This window comes from Sardina pilchardus, chromosome 1 (assembly GCF_963854185.1).
Source record: "Sardina pilchardus chromosome 1, fSarPil1.1, whole genome shotgun sequence".
Classification (NCBI taxonomy): domain Eukaryota; kingdom Metazoa; phylum Chordata; class Actinopteri; order Clupeiformes; family Clupeidae; genus Sardina; species Sardina pilchardus.
In genome coordinates, this window is record NC_084994.1 from 18,408,307 (window position 1) to 18,428,240 (window position 19,934).

The 19,934-nt window shown below is 40.8% G+C and overlaps 1 protein-coding gene across 1 annotated transcript; it reads right to left on the bottom strand.

The window, feature by feature from the left end:
* Positions 1–247: 247 nt before the first annotated feature.
* On the bottom strand, positions 248–7,054 carry LOC134083322 (CMRF35-like molecule 9). Its single transcript, XM_062539611.1, has 7 exons — positions 6,701–7,054; positions 4,778–5,113; positions 4,448–4,468; positions 3,763–3,798; positions 3,370–3,474; positions 1,672–1,727; positions 248–1,493 (listed from the first exon to the last, which is right to left on the bottom strand). The coding sequence occupies exons 1-7, from the start codon at positions 6,744–6,746 to the stop codon at positions 1,191–1,193; spliced, it is 903 nt and encodes a 300-aa protein (XP_062395595.1). The 5' UTR covers positions 6,747–7,054; the 3' UTR covers positions 248–1,190.
* Between the last annotated feature and the right edge of the window lie 12,880 nt (positions 7,055–19,934).

Consider the following 19,934-nt stretch of genomic DNA (forward strand, 5'->3'; position numbering starts at 1 on the left):
TCTGTTTGGTTTGGTCTATCCAATGAGTGCAGAGCTATCCCCCCCGCACTGTATCGGTTGAATCACGCCCCATAATCGCAGCTGAATGGAGCAGTTTCAGACTCATATTCTGATAAGAATTGAGTATGACGTCGTCAGGCTACATAATCGGTGCTATTTCTTGGAACTTCATAGAGCAGGTAAAAGTGCTTGAAATTAGTGGAATTGAGTCAGATTTCAGACTTTTTACTTGTTGTATTAGTGGGCTGCCAAGGGCTCAAAAATGATGCATTATAATAAGAAAAGGTAGAAACTCAATGGGTACATAGCTTCACTCCAAAATCAGAGGGAGAGAGGCAAGGCTGTGAGAAAAAAATTTTACAAAAAATAATTCTCTTCATCACTCACACCTACAGTAAGTACACATTTTCTGTGATGTTACACTATATATTTTTTATTTCAAAGATGAGTTTTGGAAGGCATTCAATTGCCTAACAGGTGGCGAATGCCCAGCCTTTACAGATGGATTTTGATCAGACTCCAGTCCTTCAGTCCTGCAACAGAGCATACCATTTTGACAGTTCTAGCTCCACCTAGTGGTAATACTGTGATGCATGATCATCTGCATTTGCAAGTCAAATTATTATCCCAGTCATCTGTGGAAATTGTGGGCGGGTCAGTAAAAATGGAAAAAAAGCGAACTAGTCAAGTATCACCTAAAGCCTTAAAACAAAGCAATACATTCTAACTGTGTAACTGTTTAAAACATCTTTGGCTGTCTCCAATTACATACAAATGCAGCGTGTGTCAGCCTTTGTGAGTGGAGACAAATCGAGGATAATAAATAAGGATGTTTCTTCCTCAATGGGTTCAAATCTCGGTCAGGTTGCATCAGACATGTTCGGGTCATGCAGTGAAATTACCCGTGCATTACTGGAGACAGACAAATCTGTCAGTACAAAAACTTAAACAAATGCCACATCACAGTTTCAAACAAAAATTTCACATATCATCATCCAAACAATATAAGACTAAGTTACAGTTTTTGGGGGAGAGCCATAGCAAACAGATATATTAATGAATATGCATGTGTGTGTAAAAAAAGGTGCAACAACAACAGTAACTTGTAAAAGTCAGATTATTTAACCCCTTGTAGACTGAAAGTCATCGGTTCTTGGGTACCAATATTTGAGCGTGCAGTCTACAAAGGGTTAACACGGCCGCTTTGAGTTTCTCCCATGAGGCTTCACAGCTCTTGACAACGGAGGTCCCATGGTGATGTACTCGTTGTCCACGCTCCTCACAGAACTTGACATGGCCGCCTTGGCCTTCCGCACAGGCGCGGCAGTCATCGTCTGGTACACAGACTCGGGGGAAGCTGAGCTGCTGGGCTTCAGGCTCAAGTACTTGGGCTCAATCTGAGATGGGGTAGTTGTCGGGGTGGTGCAGGCAGCTGAGTTTGAGGGGTCCAAAACAGGCTCAGACGCTGCAGCAAGAGCTGGATGATAGCTTTCCTGAGACAGAAGTGACAGTAAGATGTACAACATAGGGTATATGGCTGCTGTGTGTTGTTATTTAAGTTTTTAGTTTAAAACATTCACACATGATCTAGAAATAGCAGAGAATGTAAAGAATGAGCTGTTATGATGCAAAACATCCAACAAAGTTAGCATGCAACTCCGCTATACTTACTGCTGCTCTGCCTCTACTTGACTGTGGGGGAGAGCTGGTGATTGTGGATACACAATCTGCCAATCAAAAGAAAAAACAAATAAACGAAAATATGTACACATCGTCATTGGCTTGAAAATGTGTACAATTTATCTTGACAATCACATGTGTCTGAACCAGGGGGTCAGGATTTGACTGATTAGCTTCGCCGATTAGCAAAGCACTTCCTCGTCGCCATTTTCCAGAAATACATCATGTCCGGTGCCGTTTTACCTGTGTTTTCCTCATACTGATTGCAGTGGCGGTTGCTGCTCATTGGAACAGGGGAAGCTCTGATAAAAATGGTCAACTATTAAATTAATATTATTGCTGCTATGTTGTTATTTGAGGGGGAAATATATCCTAAAACAGAATAGACCCAACAGTAGCCTATAAACGAATCCGGCGCTGGATTCGTCAGATACGTAGGTTCTGAGACATTGCAGCTGGCTTGGTTAGATTAGAACTAAGCTTACATTTTACCAGTTCACTTTGGGGGGTTAAATATGCTATTTGGTAGCCTACTAGAGTTATAGTACGTGACTATTCTACGTTCATATGCCTTGCTGTTTTATTTGGAATCTCCCATGGTGGGAAATGCTATCAAATAGCTTATAAAATTCAAGTAAACATTAGCAATTTAGCCAAGCAACACATTATAGCGAGCTATGTGGCTAGCCTACAACTTAGCCTAAATACACAACTGAAACAAATGCAAATCACGAACTCTGTAACTCCACATTACGGTTTTATTGATAGGATATGTTGTGTACAACATGCAATAGAATTATTAAAATTTGAGCCTTGCCTCTCGAGTTCACCTGCACCCTGTAAGGTTCTGTAACTTTCACGCATCCCTGAACTTGAAACCAGAGCCCGTCTCTGTTGAAACTTCCTGTGCAATCGCGAAATATGCTTGTCAATCAAAAAAAATGACGGTTCCTCCAATCATCATACAGATGCTCGGCATCCGAGCCATCCCACTGTCCCATTCACCCCCAGAGAGGCCGGGCTTCCCTGGATATGACGATTTTGCGGCGTTTATCCAATATTAATCTAGCTTTTCCTGCACTAGGACCAGCCCACTCCGTAGTGCCATTGAAGTCCAGTGAGGCCGAGCCTCTATGGGGATTTTAATGGATCGTGTCGTCACAGCAATGCATTAGACGTGCGAAATCACGATAGATGACAGGCAAAACCTTGTTGCAAAACGAAACTATAACGATATAGCCATGAAGTTGAAAAGTTTTAGCATGTTCTAGTTGAAATATTAGGCTTGCTAATGTAGCTCATAATAGGCATTATTTCATGCAATTTTCCGTGATATTTTAGAGGAGGCTGAGCCTCCCCTGCACTCAATGAGCAATCGCCTCTGACTGATTGGTGGCTGTTCCACTCTCAGCTCATGCACGAGCTTAGTGTGGGCACGAGCTCTCCCTCTGTACCTTACGTCAATCGGTAACCTGGCACTTAATTGGCTAAGTAAAACGGCACCGGAAACAAGCCCCTTTAAACGCCATGTTGAAGCCTGAAAAAATCGTTCAATTTTGGCACATTTCACTAGCCTAGCATTCCCATTGAAATGAATGGGGGCGGGACTTGTTCACTTTCTCCAGTTCTTATAATACCTCCATGGTCTGAACGATAGGCCTATATTTGCATAGATGTAGATGTACCAACCTAAAGTCTGTGATGCTTTTTTTCTCTTTTGGAGATGAAACCGCAGCAGGGCGCAGACTGCTATTAGAATCAGAATAGGCCCCACAATGGTACCAACCAGTACACCTAGCAGGAGAAAACAGAGTGAGCAATTTAAGTCACGTCAAGTCATTTTTATTTATATGGCGCATTTAACATGCACAGAGTGCAACCCAAAGCGCTCCACACAGAAGACATTGACACAAGACCACAGATGCCGGAAATGGAGCAGTGTAATCACCAGCGTACCCGTGAACATGCAAGACAGTCAAAAAATGTAGCAAATGAACACATGAAAAAAACCAAGATTAAAAATAATAATAATAATAATAATAAAAAAAAAGATTGTGTAATATGGGTCATAGCAACACTTACTTGTGTTTGAATTTCCTTTTTCAGTTGAGACAGAATCTGTGAAAGACAGACATCCAGAGTGAATAAGAAAACTGAAGATAAGTAGAACTGTTATTGAGACAGATGTCATCAAAACAAAACTACTCCCTGCGACCCACAAATAGCACTGCATGGTGTCTATAGCCTACATTTCTTTAAACTAGATGTACCACATAGCGGTACACAATATGACCGCTGCTCAGTTCGGCACATTCTCTCAACATTAATAACTAATAACATTTTTATAAATAAACATGCATGGCAGTGACCTGGGAAGCCATTTTCTATTTAATCCCATTAAAGATCTGTGATAAATTTTCTTCCACAACCGAAGACATTAGAGGTATATTCTGGATGTCGTAAACAGGGCTGAAAATGACCAGGCAATAGAGAAATTAGAGAAGAGCAGAACTACCCATTTGAAAAAAAGATAACAATACACAACATCATCATTTCAGTCACCAAATTTTTCCTTGCTTTGGTGTATTACTATTTAATGATTCCTTTCCACAAAATGGATACCCATTTACAGTATTGTTAACAGTGTTAACCCCAATGGGCATGTTCGGGAGGCCCCATTGTCATGCCCATGGCTGCATTAGTGACCTTGACCTTGAAACAGAGATCTATGTGAAAACTCGCTGGACACTTATTTGATTTCTCTTACCTGTTGGGTGTTCTGACACGGCTGGAGTCACATGTATGAGACAAAGAGATAAACAAACAAACAAATATATTGTCATTCTTGGATCAAGACAATGATATTAATACACATTTTTTTTCTCTATATATATATCTACTGTGTGCGCACAAAAGCCCAGTTCCACAGTTCACATAGTTTAGCACAATTCCCTGGAAGTGGGTTGCTCCAGTTAGCCTATGCCTCCTTTTTAGGGTTAGACGGCAAATAAGCTAATTTCCCCGCAAAATGTTTCATTTGATATAAACATAATATGACGATGGACTAATACAAAATAAGTTTTAAAATGATACATACGCTGTATAACTTGTAACTGTATCTTAGTGTACACATCTCGCTTTCCAAATCCTGTTTTAATCCCACACCAGTACTGCCCAGAATCCTTTGCAGTTAATCCAGTGATGGTTACTGTGAAGACTCCAGCAGTGGTGTCATCATGCAGAGAGAATCTTCCAGTGATTGCTTTGGTCTGACCTGCTTCAGTCTCGATTGGAATGTCTTTATGTCCAATGATAGGACACGAGCCTCTGCAGAGGTACTTGTAGTGTTCTTCATACCCAGACACATAAGGACATCTGAACACAGCTTCATCCCCAACATATCCAGTCACGTCAATCGCATGTACACCAGAGCCTGACACACACACACACACACACACACACACACACACACACACACACAGTAGATAATTAATGTAAATGACTTGAATTACAGACGGATAGACAAATGGATTCACAGATAGATAGATAGACAGATAGATAGATAGATAGATACAGTAGATAGATAGATTAATAGATTATCTCATTTTATCCTATTAGCTATTGCTTTTGTATATATGTAGCCACTAGCTATTGTGTGTATTACTAGCTATTGTATACATGTAGCCACTAGCTATTGTGTGTATGTAGCCACTAGCTATATGTAGCAGCCATTAGCTATTGTGTGTATTAGCTATTGTATTTATGTAGCCATTGGCTATTGTATGTATGTAGACACACAAACTTTCTCTGACTCTCTTTCTCTCTCTCTCTCTCTCTCTCTCTCTCTCTCTCTCTCTCTCTCTCTCTCTCTCTCACACACACACACACACACACACACACACACACACAGGCCTACACATATTGACAAACATACACCAAAACCTCACATACAAACACACACACACACACTGCAGCTTCCACCATGACCGATGGAAACGTTCACATGAGCAGTAGCCACACATTCAAAACCTTGTGGTTTTTTTTTTTATCTTCTCTAACTGCATGAGAAATGCTGCAGTCTGAAAACTTGACCATCATTTCTCACCCTAGCAAACACTTCTGTAATTTTTTCAGCAGATTACATTGCTTGTGTGATGTTTGTGGATGCTTGTGTGATGTTGTGTGTGAGTGCCTGTGAACATATAAATCGATGTCTGTATGTGCATGCATGCTTGTGTGTGTGTGTGCGTGTGCGTGTGTGTGTGTGTGTGTGTCAAAATGCACTATTACTGGTTCCCAGCTAAATAGTCCGACTCCACCAAACAAATTGGCCTTGTATTGAACTAGCTGTATGACAAATTGCCATAGTCCGTCTAGCATATACAAACATATGTGACCTGGCAGACAGGAGTGTCAGGATGTATAGACAGGTGTACAGCTTTGCACAGCTCTGACCAAGGGGTGTTTTACTGTAAAAGCCTGAGAACCATTTAAGAAAAGGTATGTCAACAGCCTTTTCAAAAAACATTTTCAATGCGATGACCCTTTCCCTTGTGTTAAAGGTTCAACAAAAAGTAACGCTAAAACGTTAACGCTAGTAAAGTTTTGGTACCATTTAGTGACGAAAAAAAGCGCTGGATCACATTTATTCATACATGAATGAATACCGTACAAGGTTATAAACTATTATCATTAACATTATTAAGTTAAACAAAGGACACCCCATAGGTAACACATGCAGTGATGGATGTGATGGACGTAACAACTTCTGTTGTATGACAATTAAAGTATTGAATCTTGAACCATAATGTGTTAGTCTGGACCTCTTATCCAATACCAGTCAATTTGAGCCACATACTTTCATGTGTTTTTACAAACACCCATCACAGAATAATGACATCCTAACAGGGAGTTAGCCTGGTTGACTTTTCCCAACAAATCAATATTGCTATTTTAAATTCTTCGTTTTCTAAAAACATAATAATTAATAAAAAACATAAACATAATAATGTTGTCTTACCTGACTCCAAACATGACATAAGGATGAGAAGCAGAAATGATGTCATATTTGTGTGCGTTTTCTGATGCTGTTACATACTTAAACTCTCTCTCTCTCTCTCTTTCTCTCTCTCTCTCTCTCTCTCTCTCTCTCTCTCTCTCTCTCTCTCTCTCTCTCTCATACATACACAGACAAGCACAGACACAGGCCTTCTGTTTCTGTAGCTGTGGTGGACAAGACAACTGCTGTTACTGTCTATCACACTTGCCTATAGTTTCTTTGCTTAACCCTTTTATCCTGTGAAACCTTGCTGTCTTCTCCCCTTTTGACTTCTAGCTGTATTGTTTAGTGTCTGTACATGTTATTGGTTGTTGTGGGCGTGTGTGTGTCTGTGTGACAGAGAGAGAGAGAGAGAGAGAGAGAGCAGATAGATCACATGTGTATTTGAGTGTGTGGTTGTATTTCGAAAACTTGAGCTGACCACATGGAGGAAGCATCTAGCAGATAGATAATGCCTGCACACAGACCCACACTTCCTTTGCATGGTGCACTGTACTCGGCTGGCACGCTAATCCTTATACTGTATGTGGAATTTCTGTAAGGAAAACATCAACAAACAACAACAATAACGACAAAGACCAGACAGGCAGTGTGGGAATGTGACTCAATATCACCTCCAAAAAGACTATGTTCCCTTTTGGTGTGATCCGGTGGTTGACTCACCAACAAGATCACGCAATTATGCGTCACGTTCATGTGTTTCTTTTTTCCAATAATCCATGGCTTTCTTTAAATCAGTATCGTGAGAAGAAGACACCCCCCCCCCCCACACACACACACACATACACATTCCATGGCAGATGACACACACACACACACACACACACACACCAACTGATATAGTTTCGAATCAACACTTTAGAGGTGTGTTTATTTCAATGAACACAGATAAGACTTGAACATCAAGACATGTTTGTGTATACTAGTTATATTGGTAACACTTTACTTGACGGGTTCATTCATAACACATTCATAACAGCTGTCATGAACTGCACATGAAGCATTCATGACTGATTCATGAAACGTGACTCAACATTCATACCAACACTTTCATGAATGTGGAAGACAAAATGACGAAAACTTGTCAAAATAAAAGTCCAACAATCTAGTAATCCATATACAGGGTATTATGAATCCTCTCCAGCGTTTGAACATCTCATGAATATTTTATGAAGTCTACTTCAAATGTCACTTTACTATACAAGTTGTGAAGTATTCATCATACTGGGAAGTGAACTAGGCTACTGACCATTTGTGGACCTCTGAATTGTTGGATATTCCTGTTTTATATATCTATTTATAGACAATATTGCATTCTTCAGAGGTTACTATCATAAAATAAACAAACAGACAAACAAAATTCTCCTGGACACTGGACTTCCCCGTTGACTAAGATGTGACATGATCAGGTTGGCTAAAACAAAAAAGACAGCAATGCTCCTTTGCGATTGTTGGACTTTTATTTTGACAAGTTTTTGATGTTTTGTCTTCCACATTCATGAAAGGGTTGGTATGAATGTTGAGTCATGCTTCATGAAACAGTCATGAATGCCTCATGTGCAGTTCATGACAGCTGTTATGAATGTGTTATGAACGAACCCGTCAAGTAAAGTGTTACCGTTATATTTAACCCTATATACAGTATGACTGTATATGGTTTTATTTCAGTTAGCCTATTAGCTGGTATCATTCTTAAATAATAATAATAGTAATATTAAAACACATCTGCCTACCTCTATGGGAATTTTAACACATAGGGTTAACGTAGGCTTTCCAATACTTATGACCCCTGTATTTTAAGGAAAATATTTATTTATTTATGATACATTATTCTTTTACAAAGAAAATTGATGTCCTTAAATATGGATAGAAAAAACAATATTGTGAGTGTTATTAAAGTGTGTTTGGTTGAGGTGCGCACATCTACAGAACCAATAATCCAGGTGCCAGACAAAAAGTGGTAGACAATGTAATTGATTGGTCCGCACACTGGGTAAGCTCCAAAAATACACTTTTTATTAAGGCAACGTTTCGATCCTACAGTGGGATCTTCCTCAGGCAGCTTAAGTGATATCAAAGTGTAAATCAAGTTAATATCTGCAAGGCTTACGTCTCTACACTTCCCTAAACCTAGATGGGACTTTATTATTGGGACATATTGTTCAGAAAATGTGTCACTATGGTTTCTGCAAAATAGAGTTTCTGTTCCTCTTGCTTCCTTATATAGACACCCCAGTTTGTCTAAAATGTGGTCAATATATCAAGATTAAATCACGGTGCTCCATGTGAGTCCTTAACTGTTGATGTGCAGTGGATGACTCAGCCTGATGTGACCCCCCTAGCCGCTCTCACATCCGCATAGCATCAGGACAGGACAGGACAAGACTCCAGCTGTGTATAGGGAGGGAAAGTAATCTCATCGCCACCTGGTGGTTGCGTTCCTAGAGGCTAGCGGGAGGGGATGGGATTTTCTTTTAGAAAAAATACATCTCGGCCCACGATCGGAAGTTAGTTAAATGCCTTCAATATGCTATCCATGTAGGTCAGCTCTATTGCTTCTAGTGGTCATACTTTATTTTTTAGGATCAGTTTAATTGTTTTGAGTTTGTTTGTAACATGGTGATAACGAACTACAGTACTAGCTACAGTAGCATTTGACGTCACCAGTTTGGGCGCTTCATCTCCAACTGATCAAAACGGCAATTTGCTGAACTGGCTTTACATATTTTTGTAATAACAGAGAGCGATGTAAACCGCATGGTAATTACCTTTATGTTGGGACAACTTGTGTTGTGCTCCTACCCACACAAGACCTGGCAGTAAGTCTGATTGTCTACTAACTAACCAACTAGCTAACAGGCTAATAAACAAACGATGCTAGGCGAGTAACGTCGTGGAAGGGTGTCACGTCACTTGAAGTTGTAGTCCATTTATGAAATGAAACGAGCAATTACGGTTTTTTTTATTAAGGCGAAATAGGGTCTGATATTTTCACAGTTAGTAGATTATTACAGTATGAAGACTGAAAAATATTTTTGGTGGATAAGATCGCTGGAATAGCTGCGTAGTATTTTTTTGAAAAGTCGGTCTATGGGACTTAACATTGGAGCTGCTCTTCGATAGGAACGCAACCACTTGGGGCGCTGGTTTTCACTTTCCCTCCCTATAAACATAAGGCAACAAGACTTCCGGGATGACGCATGTCTGCGATGCACGTGTAGCTTGATAGCTCCTCCACGATTTCCCCTTATTTTTTAATTTTATCACGATAAAGTTAACCAACTCAAGTATTAGATTCAACATGACGGCACACGGAAAGTCAGCAGGCAAACGAGAAGGTGAAAGCATGTCACCGTTGAAAGAAAAGAAGATACAGATGGTAGGCATGTCGAAGGAGGACTTGGATAACGCAATCGCCTCAGCAATGAAAGTAGCCTTGCTAGAACAACAGAAAAACCTCAACCTGATGATACAGGCAGCAGTGACAGAGGCTGTTAATAATATCCTAATTCCGCAATTAACAGAACTGAGAACACAAATACAGCACGCAGAGGAAAACTTGGGTCACATAGCCAAAGACGTGGACACCTCTCGTAAAGCTATTCAAAACAACACCGCCAAAGTCGATACCTTACAGGCTGCATTGAGGGCTAGCAAGCATGAGGCTAATGCTCTCCAGCAGCAAGTTAGCGATCTCAATTCTAGACTAACCCAGATGGAAGACCGCAGCCGAATGTCAAACCTTAGACTGATCGGGTTGAAGGAGGGTGAGGAAGGCTCGAATGCAATCGATTATCTGGTGAGAAATCTACCGAAGTGGATACCATCTTTGCTGGGTCGAACCATCCGAATTGAACGAGCACATCGTCTTTACACTACAGAGAGAGACACCAACAACAACCGTCCACGCACCTTGATCTTCAAGTTATTGGACTACACTGATCGTCAGGCGATTTTGAAGGGAGCCAGGGCACAGCCAGTTAAGCATGCTGACCAGAACCTGCTGTTCTTTCCGGACTACAGCAAAGACACTACGAACAAGAGGAAGGCTTTTGTCCCGGTTTACAAGAAAATGACCTCACTGGGGCTACAGCCATTTTTACGCTATCCAGCCCAGCTTAAGGTTACCTACCAGAGCCAACTCTTCCACTTCGATACGCCCTCCGACGCAGAGAACTTTCTTCAGAACACTTTCCAGAGGGCCTCCATCCCACGACGCGACGGAGCTTCACCTCGACAGGAATCAGACGAGATGGATGAGTCTTCTCCGCCGAGCTAAATTAGCCTTGTGCCGCCTACAAGTTGGTAATAATCTGACGGTTTTTTCTTTGACTTCGTCATTACTTTAGTTTAAATATAATAGCCTGTGGGAACTGGAAATTCGCTTTCATTCAATCCAAGTCATTTGTTTTGGGGATGTTAGCCTACCTTATCTGTTGGTTGACTTATGATTGCTCCTTATTCATTTAAATACCGTGACATATTTGTTTTGTCTACTCTGGAGCTTGCCTACTTCTTAGGGGTTGTTGTGGACTGCTTCGCATATTTGCGTCACCGGAATGATTTTTGTGTGTGTGTTGCAATCCTTGGGCCCATTAGGAGCCCGGCGGCTTGCATTTGTGTATATAGTTTTGTTCATCTATGTTGTTGTTGTTTATACAGTACGACCAGAAGCTTTTCAGACACGCAGTTTTCAGTATGCCATTTTACTTTGGGAAGTTTCTTCCCACTCCCTCCGTTTCTATATTTCAGTCGATCTGTCTGGTATCCCACCACATAAATGGCCGACTTGAACATTATTAGTTGGAATGTTAGAGGCTTAAATTCGCCCATTAAGCGCACTCGCTGTCTAGAATTCCTTCACCGCAAGAAAATATCTATAGCATTGATTCAGGAAACACACCTGACAGAGACTAATGTGCAGCGATTTCAGAATAAACACTACAAAGTCATAGCTCACTCATGTGCCTCCTCTAAAACGAGAGGTGTGCTAATTGTTGTACAAAGGAAATTGCAATGCTTAGTGGTGGAAAATGGAAAGGATGATGAAGGTAGGTTTGTTTATGTTCTACTTGCTATTAATTATGCAAAGATTTTATTAGCCAGCATTTATGCACCCAACACATTTGATGATGGCTTTCTACCCGCTATCAGTGACTCTCTATTAAAATACAGTGACTCCCATAGCATTATAGCAGGTGACTTTAATGCAACCATGTGCCCTGAATGGGATCGATCAAGTAGCTCCCATGAGCCTATACCACCGTCTTCATTATCTCTCAGGTCATTCATAACAGATCTACACTTAGTGGACATTTGGCGCCTTCGCAATGATACAGTTAAGGCCTACTCGTTTTATTCTGGCCGCCATGGCTCCTCCTCCAGAATAGACTATATATTTATCAGTCCATCTATTACAAATAACATCAGTCATATTAACATGCTTCCAATTTTAATTTCTGACCATGCCCCGGTAGTCTGTACCCTAACACCAATTATTAACCACTCCAAAGTACACAGGTGGAGATTGAATAACTCTCTCCTTAGCAACGAGGCCTTTTTGTCACATATGAAACAACAACTATGTGACTTTATTAGCCACAACAGAGACAGCTGCAGCAATGCCCAAATATTGTGGGAAACAACAAAATGTTTCATAAGAGGTGTGTGTATAGGTTTCTCCTCCAAATTGCACTCTGGGCGTAACAAACGTATGAATGAAATTGAGAGGGAGACTGAAAAATTAGAGCGAGAACAAACAGTGACTCCTTCAGTGACAAACACAAACTTACTCACAGCACTGAGAGGAGAATATCATAGTCTATCCCTAGCAAAGGCAGAGTTTATATTACATAGAACAAAGCAAAGATACTACTATGATGGTGACCGTCCAAGTAGATTACTTGCTCTCAGACTTAAACAATGTGAGTCCAAAGCAATGATTAATGCAATTCGGACAACGGAGGGCACGGTTGTGACACAGCCTGAAGCTATAAACAATGAATTTAAAACATTCTATCGCCAACTCTATTCATCAGATGACCAATTAAATGCTGAGAGGTGTGCCACATTTCTTCATAGCCTATCTCTCCCAAAATTAGATGAAGATATTGATGACTTAGAAAAGTCTATCTCTATGGAAGAACTTGAATCAGCAGTGAAATCACTGAATAGAGGGAAATCCCCTGGGTTGGATGGCCTACCCCCTGAATTTTATGTAGTATTTTGGGATCAGTTAGGGACACTGCTATTGGATTCCATAAATTTTGCAATCGAGCAGGGATCATTCCACAGGGATCAAAGAAATGCACTAATTACTCTCCTCCTTAAGAAGGGCAAGGACCCACTAGAATGTTCCAGCTACCGGCCCATCTCACTGATCTGTGGGGATATTAAAATTTATTCAAAGGTGCTGGCCACACGTATTGAAAATGTAGTGGGTAAACTCATACATTTTGATCAAACAGGGTTTCTTAAAGGTAGGGTGGCATCAGATAATTTGAGGAGGCTCTTACATATTATTGACATTTCTGATGCTCACGAAGAAGATTGTGCTGTATTTTCACTTGATGCCGAAAAGGCTTTTGACCGCCTAGAGTGGGGTTACCTGTGGATGGTCCTAGAGAAATTCGGCTTTGGGCAGAAATTCATTTCCATGTTAAAAGTTTTATATGGTGATGTCACTGCTTCAGTCCTTACTGGTACATTTCAATCTGCAGCCTTTAACTTAAACAGGGGGACAAGGCAAGGCTGCCCTTGCTCACCTCTGCTGTTTGCATTGTCATTAGAACCGCTGGCACAGGCCATTAGAGAAAGTGAGGTAATATCCCCCATCACTGTTGATCACTCTAGACACTTCCTCTCCCTATACGCCGATGACTGCCTTCTCTTTCTCTCTAATATTCAAGAGTCCCTACCACACGTCTTAACTCTATTTGACGAGTTCCACAATATGGCAGGATATAAAATCAACTGGTCTAAGTCAGCCCTTCTCCCTTTGAACCAAGCAGCTAAGATGGCCTCCCTACCAGCTGGCATCCCTGTGTGTTCATCCTTTATTTACCTTGGTATAGAAATTTACCCTAACCTTCATAAAATTGTTCATGAAAACTTTAATGGTGTTAAAAAGAAAATAGCTAATGATCTACGGAGATGGAGCTCTCTCCAAGTATCTATGCAAGGCAGAGTCTCAACTGTCAAAATGAACGTCCTGCCCCGTATTAACTTCTTGTTTTTCATGATTCCTCTTGCCCCCCCAACCAACTTTATATCTGAAATGCACTCTCTCATTTCAAAATTCATCTGGGGAGGAAAACGTGCTAGAATTAAATTAGCAACGTTACAAAGAAGCAAGCTCACAGGAGGCCTGGCGGTCCCAAATTTAAATTTTTACTATTATGCCTTTCAACTTAGACCATTGCAGGTATGGAGACGCCAAGAATCTCAAGTCCCATGGAGGGAAATAGAGGCGGCGCGTGTGAAACCACACCGTTTAGAGGACCTGCTCTATACAGGCACAGGTCGCAAAAATATCCAACTACGTTATGGGAGCATTATAGTTCACTCTCTCAATATTTGGAAAAAAACAGAAAAACTGCTGGGGGTAACAAAGCTATTCCATAAAACAACTCCATTATGGAACAACTTTCATTTTCAATCAGGTGGGAAGCCATTTGTCTTTTCCCCATGGGTTCAGAAAGGTGTCCATGTTTTTGGGGATTTATTTGATAATACTGCGTTGCGATCATTTGCAGACGTGAAAACTGATTTTGATCTGTCAAATACTTCTTATTTCCTATATCTCAGATTGAGATCTGCGATGAAGGCGTATGGGGTGCCCTGGAGTCAGCCGATTCCAGAGCATCCCATGGAGAAATGGGTTGGACCAAAGCAGGGCTCTAGAGGAACTGTATCAGTGATCTACAATGCTTTGATCTTTCATCACTCCAAAGGCCTAGCCATAGAGAGGGTATGGGAAAGGGAACTGAACACTTCTGGTATAGAGCCATCATGGGAGGATATATGGGAAAACTTAAACAGTGCCTCCAAGAATCTTGCACACCAACTTATACATTTTAAACTAATACACAGGGCATATACAACTCCCTTAAAATGCTTTCAAATGAAATTACTGGCAAGCCCCAACTGCACTCACTGCCCAGATCATGCAATAGGCACTACTATGCACATGTTTTGGGAGTGTGTGCCAATCAGGCGCTTCTGGAATGAGATATTCTCTATAATTTCATTACTGCTGGACATGGACTTGCAACCAAACCCCTGTTTATGTCTTCTGAATGATGACTCACATTTGTCCCTCACTCTCATTCAGCGCAGATTGCTCTTAGCAGGGCTCACAGCAGCGAAAAAAACTATATTAAGACTTTGGTTCTATCCTACTTTACCTCTGAAAAAATACTGGCTAACTTCTTATCAATATATTACCTCTCTTGAATGCACAACTGCACGCCTTAACAATGCCCAACCTAAAACTGTCCAGGCCTGGTCAGACATTTCTTTGTCCATTCAAGATCTCCTCAAGCAACCTGGGATAATATAAACATTCTAACCCCCCCCCCCCCCCCCCCCCCCCTTTATGGACTAACCTTTAATTCATTTATTCTTTATGCTTGGTCTGTTTTGTTAATTATGACTTTATTTGTATTATTATTATTATTTTTATTTTTATTTATTTTTTCTTTCATTTGTCATGCGTGTCAGATTTTCATTATAACTCGTCTTTTTAGACGTGGACTTTGGACGTATATACTCTGGATGTATATTGTGTGTAGCCTGCATTGTGTCGTACTGTACTTTGTGGTTTGCTGTGGTGTTAAACAGTAAATGTAAAATTATAACTTGTCTAACAATAAATAAAAAATGTTAATCACAAAAAAAAAAAAAAAAAAAACATAAGGCAACATAAAATAGAGTGGGTGGCAGTCGTCCAACAATTGGAAGGTTGCCAGTTTGAGGCCCAACTCCTCCTGACCCTGTCAAAGTGTTCTGTCCAGAGCTCCTCAGCCATCAATGTGTGTTTAAATGGATGAACGTGGGATGACATTGTAAAGCTCTTTGGGGGGCTCATAGGAGTCGACTAAATGCCCTATGTGAGTCCGGCACTGTGGATATGGAGCGGATGACTGACATGGCTGATGTGACCCCCTCTAGCTGTTCTCACTTCCGCACAGTGGCAGGACAGGATAGGACAAGGCTCCAGCTGGTGATAGCAGTACATAAACATAAGGCAACATACAACAGTGTCAGGATAGGATAGGTGATAGCAGTACGTACACATAAGGCAACATACAACAGTGTGGGCAGCAGTGGCTCAGGAGGTAGAGGGGTCGTCTAGCAACTGGTTGCCGGTTTGAGGCCCAACTCCTCCTGACCCTGTCAAAGTGTCCTTGAGCAAGACACTTAACCCCAGTGCTCCAGATGAGCAGCCTCGGCCATCAATGTGCGTTTAAATGGGTGAATGTGGGATGACATTGTAAAGCTCTTTGTCGACTAAATGCTTCATAAAGACAGTCTATTTACCATTCGTCATTGTGCACATTAGCAGTTGTAAGTCCATGGTTGGGCAATGCACTCAGAATCAGATAATATTACGTAAACATAAGGCAACACTGGGCAACAGTGGCTCAGGAGGTAGAGGGGTCAATTCAATTCAATTCAATTAAAAAAAACCTGTATTTTATCCCCGAGGGGCAATTTCTCTGTGTAGGCATAGTGACATATAAGACATGACACAACATAAGACATACACGACAGGACAAAGAAGAACATGACAGAGTCAAAGGAGGAGTCAACTAAATGCGCATTGGCAGTTGTAGGTCCATGGTTGGGCAATGCACTCAGATGAAATAAGAGATTTTATTCTAACTGAAGCAGCAGCAGAATATAAGCCACCCACAGATTGGTTTGTACAGGCACTCCACTATTTTGTCACTACTGTGTAAATGATCCATCATGAAGCGAATTGGCCACAAGAGGACACTATAAGCTTGCACATTCAATGCTTCTACTCATATCCCAGCAACTGCATGGGTTTGAACCGATTATCTAAGTGGATTCTGACAGTGGGTCTGATTAGCTTCACTGACATACTGTACAGATAGGTTCTGCGGTAACACTTTACATTACGGCTCGCTAATGAGGTGGTAATTGTATGGTAATTTCTATGTAATTTCTGCTATATATGAAAAACTCAGACATGTTGACAAAAACAGTGGCAAGAGCGCAACATGACAGTAAATCTGATTTACACAAAACTTCCCAAGGCCACAAGAAAAAAAAAATCCTGAAATAATTGTTTTTTAACCAAGCAGAGCCAGATACAGGCAATATTTCCTGCGACATCAGTGCCCACCATTAGCACAGCAATCAGACCCAAACTGACAGGCTGACAGCACTGCAGGGAGAAGGGACACATTACCGATATATCACACCATTATATTGTCATCATAATTATATTACTGTCACATCATCAATAATCAACAAGCACAATAGCCGACATCACTGCAGGGACAAGGTACAGAGGGACACATTGCCGATATTACTGTAATACTCATCAACTGTGATGAGTCAACTCATCCTGTGTATCTATAGAAGAGAAATATTAGAGAAGAGAAAGAAATTGACAGAAATTGTTTTATTACCTTCTGGGTATGATGTGGTATTAGGACGTGTGATTGGCTGCCGCGTTGGACAAGCAGTTCCTTGATCTAAACGTCGGCCAATGGCATTGTCAAATGAGAATCATCAGAGAATGATAGAAGAAGGGAAGCACCATGATTTGTGTTTAGATTACTGTAGATTCACTTTATTGTGTCATTATGCAGAGTACAAGTACAGCAAAAATATACATATACAACAAAATGCAGTTTGAGTTGAACCAGAAGTGCAAAAAAACACAGAAAAGTGCAAAATAGTGACCAGGAAATTGAGAGATCGAAGAGGTCAGGACCCATATTCACAAAGCATTTTATCTTCTGCTAAGAGAATTGTGGAGGAAACCAAACATACTGTATGTGTGTTTTCAGCTGCTTCAAAATGGATCTGTGTAGTTGGCATAGTTTACATTAGCGTTGACCTATCAGGCATGATAAAGGTCGGCGCCCATCGGACACGTACATAGCACAACGCGACAAGAAAAAAACACCGTTCATTAACAGAGAAAACCCCACTAGAAACGTCTGCCGCGTGGCAGCCTCACATGGTTAGAACAATATACAACATCTGCTTTTGGTAAAGGATGAACAGACCAGCCATTCCAACACAATGAATGTTCACAAGAGAGTATCATCAATAACAGGAACAAAAGATAAAATGACCTCGCTAAAAACCCTTACATAATTGATTCTCGTTAACACTCTGTTACTATTACACTGTTACATTTTTTGGTTCTAGCTTTGCAACATTGACTGTTATATAACTACATGACTTACCATTGCCAATCCAAGCAACGCAAAGCAAAAAGATTTTCAAGTAGAGACCAGACATGTTCCTGGGTCTTTTCTTTCTCTCTCTCTCTCTCTCTCTCTCTCTCCCACTCTCTCTCTCTCTCCCTCTCTCTCTCCCTCTCTCCCTCTCTCTCTCTCTCTCTCAGTAGGAAACAAATGATGTGTCTCGCAACATTGTCTTTAAGTGCTATCTGGTAAAGCAGGCGTTGAGAAAGACCTGTCTCTGTGTTGCGACGATAATGATAAACAACGTGTGTGTGTGTGTGTCCTCCACCACACAATCTTGTCTCAGCAATGTTGTGCTCTGATGCAATGTTCTGGCATTAAAACCAAGCAAGACAAAAAGAAAAACATTTTTGTCCTTAGCCTTGATAAGGGTGTGCATTGTAAGATGTACAGACATGTTTGTGCATTATACCGTCATTTTTCAACTATAAGTTTATAAATTGATTTTGCAAAACCTCTTCAGCTGTGAAGCTAATACACTGAGGCAGTTAGTATGGTATTAATAGTATGGTATTAATGATATGCAAGTTGTGGCTAACTTGCATGAAACAACGTCCGCGGTTTATACACACAATGCAGATTGTACACACAAAATGAATGTACTGTACATGAGACATGCAACCAAAAGTAAATTGGATGAAGAATGTCAAACACACAGTATGATGTGTTGATCAGTGATTTGATTGGAGGGGAGAACTCTGGATTTCCAGGGTAGCTATAATATGCACAAAATTAACATACGTAAGACATGCAATGAAAGTAAGTTGGATGAAGAATGTCATTTGATTGAAAGTGAGTACAGGGAGATTGTTGAGGATACTTGATTCAGACCAGTGGTTCTCAAACTGTGGTACGGGTACGCAGACTCTCTGTTGTGGTACACTTGGAGTCCTCAAGATGTTTTGTGCATTGTATAGTATGAACAATGTGAAAAATAGCCTATTTAAATGTCATAATGGTGGTATTTGCAGAGCCAATTGTTCTCTGAGGTGGTGCCATATAAAAGATATCATTCGGTAAGTTACCAGAAACCCTCTAGAGGGCGCCACTGTCATACCAATGTATGTCCAGGTCATCATCATCAGTGATATTGCCTGTCTGCCAGAAACCTGACATTTCTTGTTATGGTTACAGTGAAGTGCGGCTGGTTTGGTGGCATACAGACGGGCTGAAGAAGACAAACAAACAAAACACTACTTCAACTGCTAATTAGCAATTGCCTGTAGGTTAAATCGGAGCTTTGCTTTGCTTTGCTTTGTTTTTTTTTAACCAGGCAGGTAATTCTGTACAGAGAGATTTTGACTCTTGTCAGAAGGGATAATTTTCATTCAGCTGGAGTTGGTTGAGATACATTTTGGTATCATTGGAGTTGCTTTCTTGGAAAATCATTGGATATTTAATTTCTAATTAGTAGATTTGGGTTCAGATGGATTTGGTTCTGTTGGAGTCAGTTCAGAAGATTTGGATCCTGGTGGATTAATTTCAGATGGAGTCGGTTCAGGTGGATCTGATTCTAGAGGGTTCCTGTGGTATTCTGATTCTAGAGGGTTCCTGTGGTATTCTGATTCTAGAGGGTTCCTGTGGTATTCCAGTTCGCTGGCCAGCAGAGGGGCGTTCCAGAGCGCCTCCATAGACACAAGATATGGAGGCGCATTAGAACTGTCTGAAAAATTGCAAGTGTCTGTGTTAATTTGATTTTGCCACATTATCATTATTGTCACTTT

Bases quoted from the DNA above. Each gene is read 5' to 3' on its own strand.
- LOC134083322 (XM_062539611.1), bottom strand. From the start codon at position 6,746: ATGACATCATTTCTGCTTCTCATCCTTATGTCATGTTTGGAGTCAG. The intron at 3,475-3,762 runs GTAAGTGTTGCT...TTCTCCTGCTAG, and splicing joins AAAAGGAAATTCAAACACAA to GTGTACTGGTTGGTACCATT. The intron at 1,728-3,369 runs GTTGGTACATCT...TTTGATTGGCAG, and splicing joins AAAAGCATCACAGACTTTAG to ATTGTGTATCCACAATCACC.